The following is an 11,313-nucleotide window of genomic DNA, read 5'->3' on the forward strand; positions in this document are numbered from 1 at the left end:
CCTTCTTCAGTCCAGGCTGCCCTCCCCAGGGCCTGGGGTCTCAGTATACAGCAAGGTGCCGGAGAAGCCACCCTGGTCTCCTCTGCCTGTATCACCAAAAATCATCCATTGATCCAGGCTTAAAATAACCCTTGGCATCTGCAGCAGGCCTGAGGGGCGGGCAGAGGAGCCATCTCCCAGGATGAAGGGCACCTGCCCTGCCCCCGGCTCTGATGCAGCAGCCTGCTGTGTGGTCACTGTCCTGTGCTGCCGGGGGGCACTCAGACCCTAGGGCGTTCTTTGTACTGTGGGCATGTGTGTACACACGTGTGTCAGTTTTGGGGAGCTCCCCTGGGCTGCCTGCTGCTGTTGTGTGAGGCTCTAGGCCAAGCTCCCAGACTGTAGACAAAAACCCTTCTGAGCCTCCAAGGCCCCATTTCAGGGTGCACCAGTCTGATCACCCCGTGTCAGATGATTCCTCCTTGAGAGGGGGAATGAGAGGCTGTGAGTATGCACAGCTAGGAAACACCAACTTTGACCTGGAATCTGCATTCTGAGTCTCATGGTGCCTGCGGGCCTGTTCAGTTCAAGGAGAGGATAGCATAGCCCAGGGAAGTGCTTCCTATACCCCAGATGTCTAATGCTGTGCAGGCCCAGCTCCCACCTTACCACCACACATGCCTCCTGGACCCCTGCTGCGACCCATTCCCTTTGCAGCTGGACTCACTGGTCGGATCTTCTACTTGTCGTGGGCGCATCTACCTTGCTGGGCTGCTTCCTTCCTTCCTTCCTTTATTCTTTCTTCTTTTTTTAAAATTTTTATTGGATAGAGACATCCAGAAATTGAGAGGAAGAGGAAAATAAAGAGGAAGAGAAACAGAGAGACACCTGCAGCACTGCTGCACTACACAAAAAGCTTCCCCCTGCAGGTGGGGACCGGGAACTTGAGCCTGGGTCCTCGTGCATTGTGACATGTTCACTCAACCAAATGTGCTATCACCCGTTCCCTTTATTTATTTATTTTGGGTAGAGATAGAAATTGAGAGGGGAGGGGATGGTTAAAATGGAGAGAGACACCTGCAGCACTACTTCACCACTTGTGAAGCTTCCCCCCTGCAGGTGGGGACTGGGGGCTTGAACCCAGGTCCTTACACAATGTAATGTGTGTGCTCAACCAGGTGTGCCACCACCTTCTCCCCTTTTTCTTTATTGGGAGGATTAATGTTTTATAGTCAACAGTAAAATACAGTAGTTGGTACATGTGTAACATTTTTCAGTTTTCTGCATAACACTCTAAACCTCACCTAGGTCCTCTTCTGCCAGTTTTTTTCTTTTCTTTTCCTTCGTCTTCTTCCTCTTCTTCTCCTCCTCCTCCTCCTTCTTCCTTCTTCTTCTCTTTTTTTTTTTTTTTTTTTTTTTACCAGAGTACTGTTCAGCTCTGGCTTATGGTGGAGTGAGGGATTGAACCTGGGACTCTGGAGCCTCAGGCATTAGAGTCTGTTTGCATAACCATTATATGTCTACCCTCCACCCTATTTTTTAAATTATTTTATTGTCACCAGGCGCTCAGCACTGACTGCGAATCCACCACTCCTGGTGGCCATTTTTTTCCTTTTTTTCCCCTTTCTTTCTATTTTATTTGCTAGGTAGGATAGAAAGAAATTGAAAGGGGAGGGGAAGACAGAGAGGGAGAGAGGGAGAAAGAGAGACACCAGCTGGCACCTGCAGACCTGCTTCACCACTTGTGAAGCTTCCCCCCTGTGGGTGGGGAGCAGGGGCTTGAACTCAGGTCCTCGCACATGGTGATATTTTCTCATAACCAGATGCACCTGCTGGTTGCTCTTTGACAGCCCCTGATGGAAAAATATCCAGAGCCGCACAGCCCTGAACCCTACTTCAGGTGATGATGTAAGAAGGGAAATTCGTCTCATATTTAAGTTTTAGGATCAAAAAAAGGCGATGTCTTTTTAAAAATATTTATTTCCTTTTGTTGCCTTTGTTGTTTTATTGTTGTAGTTATTATTGTTGTTGTTGGATAGGACAGAGATAAATGAAGAGAGGAAGGGAAGACGGGCGGGGGTGAGAGAAAGAGAGACAGACACCTGCAGATCTGCTTCACTGCTTGTGAAGTGACTCCCCTGCAGATGGGGAGCCAGGACTCGAACTGGGATCCATACACCATTCCTTACTTTTTTTTGCGCTACATGCGCTTAACCCGCTGTGCTACCTCCGGACTCCCAGGACATGTCTTATCTTAGTGTTTAATCCCCTGTCCTACCCTCCAGGGGCATCCCAGGGAGTGAGTTCAGCAAACTTGCACAAAACACTTTATCTTACAAGAAAAAATCAGTCTCTACCTCCACCCATCTTAACCTCAGACTGGCAGGAGATAAAGACATTCTCTATCAGTAACTGAATAACTAAGGAATGAGGAAGGGTGTATTAAAAATAGATTGTGGGGGGAGTCGGGCTGTAGCACAGCGGGTTAAGTGCAGGTGGCGCAAAGCACAAGGACCAGCATAAGGATCCCAGTTCGAACCCCGGCTCCCCACCTGCAGGGGAGTCGCTTCACGGGCGGTGAAGCAGGTCTGCAGGTGTCTATCTTTCTCTCCTCCTCTCTGTCTTCCCCTCCTCTCTCCATTTCTCTCTGTCCTATCCAACAATGACAACAACAATAATAACTACAACAAAAAAACAACAAGGGCAACAAAAGGGAATAAATAAATAAAAATTAATATTTAAAAAATTTAAAAAAATAAAAAATATTTAAAAAAAATAGATTGTGAGGACTCGGGCGGTAGCGCAGCAGGTTAAGTGCACCTAGCACAAAGCGTTAATGGGCCGAAGTATGGATCCCTGTTCGAGCCCCCCCACTCCCCACCTGCAGGTGAGTTGCTTCACAGGTGGTGAAGCAGGTCTGAGGTGTCTATCTTTCTCTCCCCCCTCTGTCTTCCCTCCTCTCTCCATTTCTCTCTGTCCTATCCAACAACGACGGCATCAATAACAACAATAACTACAACAATAAAAAAACAAGGGCAACAAAAGGGAATAAATAAACAAAGTAAATATTAAAAAATAGATTATGATCCCCAAAAGGACACAACTAATGAGGAAACTGAAGGAGGAATTTTGTGTTAGGGAACAAATACTTGCTGTTATACATGGTGGAGCCAGGCTGGGCCAGCGAGCACCCAATTCTGCAGAATCAAATAAACGTTTCACTCTCCATTCTTCAAGTTTCTTGAGTCTGTTCTTGGGGTGAACGAGTTAATTTGTTTCTAATAGCTGGAAGGGTTGCCACTGCGGGTGCCATCTGAAGTTTCATTCTCAAGCCCACACAGCTTCCAGTCTTCCATTTCCGTGTGAAGAGTCACCCAAGAAACAGAGACTGTAGGGGACTATGGGCATCCTGCTGGTGCAGATGCAGCAGCCAGTGCTGAGAAGTGTGTGTGTGTGTGTGTGTGTGTGTGTGTGTGTGTGTGTTGGGGGGAGGGGGGCTCGGCTCCTTTGTCTCCTGGAAAGGCAGCTCTGACTCAGGCTGCAGCTGCCTGTGGGAAGGAGGGGGCTCCCCGGGCTCCTGAGGTCACTAGGGAGCAGAGCAATGCGGAGCTGGGAGCTTGGGAGGCTCACCCTCTCAGCCTCCCCACTTTATACCCAACCCTGAGCATTCTTGTGCTTACTCTGCTGTGGGGACAGCGTTCCCTTTGCTTGATTAGCCCCCTCCTTTTGCTCCCTCAGGACATTTTAAACCCAACCCTCACCCCCAGGAGGTGGCCACTGAGGTGTAAAAACAGACTCTTAGGGGGCCAAGGCGGTAGCAGGTTAAGTGCACATGATGCAAATTGCAAGGACTAAGGACTAGCGTAAGGATCTCAGTTCAAGCCCCCGGCTCCTCACCTGTAGAGAAGTCACTTCAAGGCAGTGAAGTAGGTCTACACGTGTCTAGCTTTTTCTCATCCTCTCTGTCTTCCCCTCCTTTCTTGATTTCTCTCTGTCCTATCCAACAACAATAATGACAACAATAACAATAACAAGAGCAACAAAATGGGGAGCAGCACTCAGTCCTGTGAGTCACAGAGGTGGCAGATTCTCATGGGAACACAGGACTCACCAATCTCCAGCGTGTGGTTCCTTCCCACCCCTCACAAGAAATCAGCTTGTCCTGTCTTTGTGTCTGCTGGTTTGTCACTCCCACCAGACTGGGTCCCAAGGGCGTCTTTGGGGTGTGAGTAATGGATGAGTGATGGGGGTTGAGGGGTAGCTACTGAGAGGACCAAGATCCAGGACAGGAAATTCTCTTTTTAGGAGGAATTTCTTTCCTTTTTTTTTTTTTTTTTTTTTGCTTCCAGGTTTATTGCTGGGGCTCAGTGCCTGCATTACAAATCTACTGCTCCCGGAGGCCATTTTTTCCCGTTTTGTTGCCCTATTATCCTTATTGTTATTGTTGCCATTGATGTTGTTGTTGGATAGGATAAAGAGAAATTGAGAGAGGAGGAGAAGACAGAGAGGGGAAGAGAAAGACACCTGCAGACCTGCTTCACAACTTGTGAAGCAACTCCCCTGCAGGTGGGGAGCCTGGGGCTCGAACCGGGATCCTTATGCCAGCCCTTCAGCTTTGTGCCTTGTGCACTTAACACACTGTGCTACTGCCAGCCCCTCTCTTCCTTTTTTACCGTCAGAGTTTTTGCTGGTACTTCACACCTTCACAATTCCACCACTCCCAGAGGCCTTTTTCTTTTTCTTTTCCCCTCCAGAGCATTGTCCAGCTCTTGCTATGGTGGTGCAAAGAATTAAAGCTGGGAACTTGGAGACGCAGAAAGGAATGAAATCGGGAGCTGGGCGGTGGCGCAGCTGGTTAAGCTCACATGGCGCGAAACACAAGGACCAGAGTAAGGATCCCAGTTCAAGCCCCCGGCTCCCCACCTGCAGGGGATTTGCTTCACAGGTGGTGAAGCAGGTCTGCAGGTGTCTATCTTTCTCTCCCCTCTCTGTCTTCCCCTCCTCTCTCCATTTCTCTCTGTCCTATCCAACAACAGTGACAACAATAAACAACAAGGACAACAAAAGGGGAAAAAAAAAGTTTCTTTTAAAAAATGTTTTAAAAAAAGGAATGAAATCATTTGAATAAACATTATGCTGTTTCCCCTGCCCAGAGTGTTGGGGTTTTTTTTTAGATTTTTATTTTATTTTATTATTATTTTTTTAAACCAGAGCATTATTCAGCTCTGGCTTTATGGTGGTGTGGGGGACTGAACCTGGGACATTGGAGAGACATTGGGCATGAGAGTCTGTTTGCATAACCATTATGCTATCTACCCTCTGCCCTTTTTTCTAGATTTTTTAAATGCTTTATTTTTACTTATATTTGATAGGACAGAGAGAAATTGAGAGGGGTGGCAGAGACAGATCGAGAGTAAGAGACCTGCAGTACTGCTTTACCTCTTGTGAAGCTTCCCCCCTGCAGCTGGGGAGCAGGGGTTTGAACCAAGATCCTTGTACAAGGTAATGTGTGCACTCAATCAAGTATGTTACCACTAAGCCCTCCCATTTTTAAATAGAGGGCAAGAGATGGGGAGAGGAGGGAGAGATGCCACAGCACTCATGAAGCTTCCCTTATGCAGGGATTTCCCAGGGGGCATTTCTGAGAGTTGGGGGCATCTGCCTCCAGGAAGGCAGGAGGAGGTGGCACCCTGTGTGAAGACTGCCTGCAACCTGGTACATCTCAACCAGCTGGGTGGCCTCAGACTTGACTGTGCAGACGAGGAGCAGCCCAGCAAGCAGCCCCCCAGCTTGTGAAGACAGGGCTGTACCGGCCATCCTGACTGGGATGCAGGAAGGGATCTTCTTTCCTGGCCTCCCCCACTGGGTCTCTCTACCCCCACCCTGAGCCTGAGCCAGCAGCCTAGAAGGAAGTGAAAGATGCCTGCAGGAAGCCAGTGAGGAACTGAGACTTTTAGCCAGCCCCGCCCCCACCTGCCCTGAAGACCCAGAGACCAGACTCTTCAAGAAAAGTGGGCCAGAAACACACAGTGGGTACTGTCTCCTCTGTCTCCATCCCAACAAGTCATTCTTCCAACCTATCTCGGACCTAACTCAAAAACAAAAGAAAGGGGGCTGGGTGGCGGTGCACTAGGTTGAGTGTACACATTACCATACTCAAGGACCAAGGTGAAACTCCCTGCACTCCACCTGCAGGGTGAAGCTTCAGGAGTGATGGAACAGTGGTGCAGGTCTCCTTCTCTCTCTCTCTCTCTCTCTCTCTCTCTCTCTCTCTCCCCCTCCCTCCCTTCCTCCATCTTTGTCTGTCCTCCTTTCCTCTCAATTTCTTTTTATCCAAAATAAAGAAATACAATAAAAAAAATCTGTTGGGGGGAGACATCCTTGCACCGAGATGAAAGCAAATGGAGGCTAGGCTCAGTCTCAGGAGCTGCCCACTCCAAAGCAGGTTCTTCTGCTGCACCAGCCTAAGGGCCCAGGGGCCTGGGTCTAGCCCAGCTTGATGTCTTGGGCCAGATCCCTAGCCTCTCTGGGCCTCTTTTCCTACCTGCACAATGGGCCAGACAGTCCCCACTTACAGAGGGGAACAGGCTGGAATTGTCAGCAAGGAATTTGACCAGCAGGGTCTTTAGAAAGGGTCAGGGCCTTGGCTGCTATGCTGTCCTTCACGCAGTTCAGGGGGACTCTGCTGCCTCAGTTCCAACAGTGAAAGCGGAAAATGACCAAAAAGACTCCACTGGAAACTTTGCAAATGTTGAAGATCTTGTTTGCCAAGTACTATTGATAAAAGACAAAAGTCAGCAACAGTGATGGTCAAGATAGGACTTTATTTACACATATGAAATTATTATACTCGTCTCAAAAAAGCCAACTACTCAGAAGCCTGGCATTGCTAGACTATGGGAACATTTCTCAGAAAGCTCCACCCGGATGGATCACTGTTTAGAACTTTCTAACCTGCCTACCAAATGCATGTCTTGATTTTTATCATAAAAAACAGATTTTTTTTTGCTATTTCTGGGGCTTCATTGCTCCAAGCTGACTTTAACAGAGACAAAGGGAGAGAGGGGAAGACACCACAGCCCTGAAGCTCCCCCCAGTGCAAGGGGGGATGGGCTCAACCTGAGTCATGTATAAGGCAAAGCAGGTGCACTCTCAGGTAAGCTATCCTGCTGGCCCATATAAATCACTTTTTTTAAAAAAAAATCTTTAATATTTATTTTCCCTTTTGTTGCCCTTGTTGATTTTTATTATTGTTGTAGTTACTGATGTCATCATTGTCGGATAGGACAGAGAGAGATGGAGAGAGGAGGGGAAGACAGAGAGGAGGAGAGAAAGATAAGACACCTGCAGACCTGCTTCACCGCCTGTGATGCGACTCCCCTGCAGGTGGGGAGCCGGGGGCTCGAACTGGGATCCTTATGCTGGTCCCTGTGCATTGCGCCGCGTGCACTTAACCCGCTGAGCTACCACCTGACTCCCATAAATCACTTTTTAAAAATATTTATTTATTCCCTTTTGTTGCCCTTGCTGTTTTATTGCTGTAGTCATTACTGATGTCGTTGCTGTTGGATAGGACAGAGAGAAATGGAGAGAGGAGGGGAAGACAGAGAGGGGGAGAGAAAGATAGACACCTGCAGACCTGCTTCACTGCTTTTGAAGCGACTCCTCTGCAGGTGGGGAGCCGGGGGCTCAAACCGGGGTCCTTACCCGGTCCTTGCGCTTTGCACCAGCGTGTAACCCGCTGCACTACAGCCCGACTCCCCATAAATCACTTTTTAAGGAAAAAAAAAAAGGAAGGCATAAACACACACCTGTGCCGACATTCCTGGTGCTGTTTATAGATTAGATGATGAGACCACATGAAGAAAGTAACATGGGCTCTTCCTGCTGGAGGAAGAGATTCTTTCTAGGGGGCTGGTAGAATCTGGTCCCCTCCTTGCCAGCTCTCCCCTGGGCTCTGCTTCTGGTTCTTCCCCAGACGCCCCTTCTGTTTGCCACATGGCAGTGACGCTAAATGCCCTCCCTCTCGCCCCTCAGTCACTGTTAATCACACGAGGGGGCAGGATTCTCTAAGCTTCCTTCTGGTTCTTCTCCGAGAGCCACAGGCCAGCACTCAGTACTAACCCTTGGCGTTTTAGAAAAGGAAACTGAGACTAGAGAGGAAACAGCTGCCTAGCCGGGGGTTCAGCTGGGGTTCAGCCAGGATCCAGAAGTGCCAGGGTTTGCATGTCTGAGCCCCAGAGGGGCCTCACCACTGCTTTAGCTCTAGCTTCTAGCTAAGGGGGAACACAATGGAGTAGGAGGTAGGGCTGGTGGGGGAATGGCTGGGGCTCTCCCAGACCTGAGAAGAGGGGGGAGTGGAGGGCAGGCCACACCCCTGCCACCTGGCTTCACCCCTGCCACCTAGCTCTGGTGGGAGGGACAGACTTAGATGTGAGTATCCATGGCTGGCTGGCTTCTGAGCTGGGGGAGTGGGACAGGGAAGGGTTGTCAGCAGAGAACTCTAAGGGGCAGGACAGGGAGAGGTGAGCAGGCAGGAGCTGAGGCCTGGAACAGATGGATGGGGTTCTACAGTGGGGACAGAATGATCCCCAGAACCCCATCTTCTGATTCTTAGTGCAGTGTTCCTGCCAAGGCCACTAAACACTCCAAGGATGTTGCCTGGGCTTGTAAGCCTGTGGAGGAGTGTCCCCAATTTGGGGGAATGGTCCCCAAAGCAAGGAATATCTCTGAGAAGGGAGCACTGAGAAGAGAGTGTGGTGGGTGAGCCCAGGAGCTGGCACAGAATGCCCAGGTGACCTCAGGACAGGGGCTCAGGGAGAGCAGGCCACAGAGAGCGGGGACCAAGGAGCATCAGGACCAACTGGTTCAAGGTTACAAGAAGGTTACAAGAAGCTGGATGAAGGCACCTCCAGCTGGTAGCCGGGCCCCTGGGTGGTCTTGAGGATGAGCATGGCAGGTCTGCTATGCAAACTGGCATCCAGAGGCTGCTCACCTCCTCTCTAGTATGGGAAGCTGCTTCATGCTCCCAGGGAAAATGACACTAGAGGCTCTAGTACATGGGGCTAAGTTTGGAAGTCTTCTTGGGCACAGACACTGGAGACTCAACACATCCTGGGCCAGTTCTTCAAGTCAGTCAGCACTAAGTCCCAAGCGCTGTCCACAGGTTCCTGATCGCTGCATAAGTACCCATGTAAAAACCAGTCTCTGCCAGAGAGTCCGAAGGAAATGCAACAGCCCTCTACAAACTAAGCCCCCCCCCCCACACCCTTTTCCTCCATCTATTCTGGCTTGTCAGTGACTTCCCACAGGAAAGGGAAAGCCTACCACATGGCCTGCCCCAAACCACTCAACGGCACTGGGGTTCAGCCACACAGTTGAGGGTTACCAAAGCAGGGGCGGTTTGAAGGCAGGTGTAGACATGTCATAGGATGCCAGGTTGCTGAACTCTGTGGTCTGCGGTGTCTGAGGTTCTGTAGGCTTAGCTTGGAGTGGGGGGTAGGGGAGGCTGTTTGCTCAGGAAAGGAGATGAGGTATGCCCTCCAAGCCCCTGACTGATGGCAGGCAGAAGAGCAGGCCCCCTCTTCTCCTGTCCCCAGAATCACTGTTGTTCTGGGCCAGCTGTTTTGGTGGTCACCAGCTCCGTGGAACCCAGCTCAGTGGCTGGCACAGGGACACTGTGGGCAGTTGGGGTGGCACCTGGGTCATCTCTGGGTGGAGGCCAAACAGGAGCAGTGGCGAGCAGGGGTTCCGGGGGCAGGATGATGACATGGTCCAGGGGCTCTGGGGGTAACAGTGGGAGAGGAAATAGAAGCTCAAGTAAGGTCACTGCCACTCCACCAAGCCTCTTCTGGAAACTTCCCTAGCGGAACCGCCCTCCCATTACGAAGCCCGAGTGTAGGTGAAGGGGGTGGGGGGTGGAATGTGATGGGCCTCCAGGACCGGAAGCGCAGAGAGAACAGCACAAAGAGGCCTTCTTTCAGAATGCACCCCCATCTGCCCTGTCCTCCTCAGAGCCGCGCTTGTGTGTGTGTGTGTGGGGGGGGGGGGGGGGGGTTTCCTGGGCAGAACTTGGCCCCCTGCTCAGCCTGGATCCTGGAGGGGTGCGCCTCTCCCCTAGCTGCACCCCAACACCCTGCTCCTCTGCAGACCCCTCCTCGTGCTCACGTGGGCTCCCCTCCCAGAGTCCCTGCTGACTTACCCTCCTGCGGCTCCGCGGCCGCCACCTCGGGGCGCGCCTCCCCGCGGCCGCAGCGCCGCCGCCAGCTCAGCAGGCCGAGCAGCAGCAGGGCGAGCGCCAGGCCCAGCCCCGCGGGGGCGCCCACGAGCAGCGCGGGCAGCGGCAGCGCCCCCTCGGCCGGCGCCACCCCCGAGCCCACCGACTCCTGCGGCTGCAGCGCCGTCCCGGGCTCCAGGCTGCTGGTCCCCGCTGCGGACAGAAGGGACAGGGAGGACGGGCAGCGGGCACAGGGGAAGCCTGGCGAGGGAGGGGGAGGGCCAGCGGGAGGCAAGGCTGGGCCGGGAGGGACAGGGATGGGGGGGCGGGGAGAAGGGGCGGTGAGGCCACGCGGGACTCAGGGTTCCCGATGCCCGGCGCCCCGCGACCCCCTCCCGGTGCCGCCGGGCCGTCGCGGTGAGCCCGCTCTTACCTGGTCTGGGCTCCGACGTGTGCAGAAAGCTGCAGGCCACGCAGTCGCGGACCAGCAGGTCGAAGCACAGGGCCTCGAGGCAGGGCGAGGGCGCCTGCCCGTCCCGGCTCCGCCGGCCTCGCCGTCGCATGCTGCCGGTCCGCCCGCTCCACTCACTGAGCCGGCGAGGAGCCCCAAGGCCCCCGCCCATCGCGCCCGCCCCGCCCCTGCCTGGAACCGCAGGGTGGGCCCTGCCCCCCAAACCTCCTCTCTGTGGCTGCTTCCTTTATCCAGCTACTCAACCATCACCCCCAGACGCCCTAGGACTGGCTGAGGCTCAGACCAGGCCCGCTTCTCGCCCTGGGGACACAGCCTTCTGGGTGGCTTCCTCTGCCTAGGTCCCCAAGGCCAGCCCAAAGCCCCAGGGGTCCCATCCAGGCGGCTCTCTTCACTCCCACCTGCCTTCTGGAGCAGGCATCCTACCTTTCTCAGGCAGCTTTAACTTACCAGTTGCTTCCTGGCTGCCCACGGTGTGCTGCTGCTGCTGCTGGTGACCTGGGAGACGGTGCCCACAGAGCAACACAGCAGGGTTAAGGCATTTAGACTGGGACCTGAAGACACTGGGGAGCCATGCAGGGCTTTTTGCAAGGAGTGTCACCTCAGACCCGTGTGTCAACCAGGAATATCTGGTTGGAGTGGAGGACAC

At 52.6% G+C, this 11,313-nt stretch overlaps 1 protein-coding gene across 3 annotated transcripts in view; it reads right to left on the bottom strand.

The window, feature by feature from the left end:
- The window catches only part of TNFRSF13C (TNF receptor superfamily member 13C), a 328,540-nt gene extending 317,502 nt beyond the window's left edge, over positions 1 to 11,038 (bottom strand). Inside the window, exons 1-3 of one of the 3 annotated variants that reach the window (XR_009549420.1) lie at positions 10,629 to 11,038; positions 10,181 to 10,492; positions 6,975 to 9,762 (exon numbers count right to left, since the gene is read on the bottom strand). Coding sequence is in view for 2 of the 3 variants with exons in the window: in XM_060189058.1 (XP_060045041.1) it covers positions 9,581 to 9,762; positions 10,181 to 10,492; positions 10,629 to 10,818 (684 nt within the window). In the remaining variant the exon portion in view is untranslated. Of the gene's footprint in view, positions 1 to 6,793; positions 9,763 to 10,180; positions 10,493 to 10,628 lie in introns of those variants that run through there. The other 2 variants (XM_060189058.1, XM_007523429.3) reach the window with 2 other exon arrangements.
- Positions 11,039 to 11,313: the final 275 nt, after the last annotated feature.

This window comes from Erinaceus europaeus, chromosome 4, assembly GCF_950295315.1.
Source record: "Erinaceus europaeus chromosome 4, mEriEur2.1, whole genome shotgun sequence".
Classification (NCBI taxonomy): Eukaryota; Metazoa; Chordata; class Mammalia; order Eulipotyphla; family Erinaceidae; genus Erinaceus; species Erinaceus europaeus.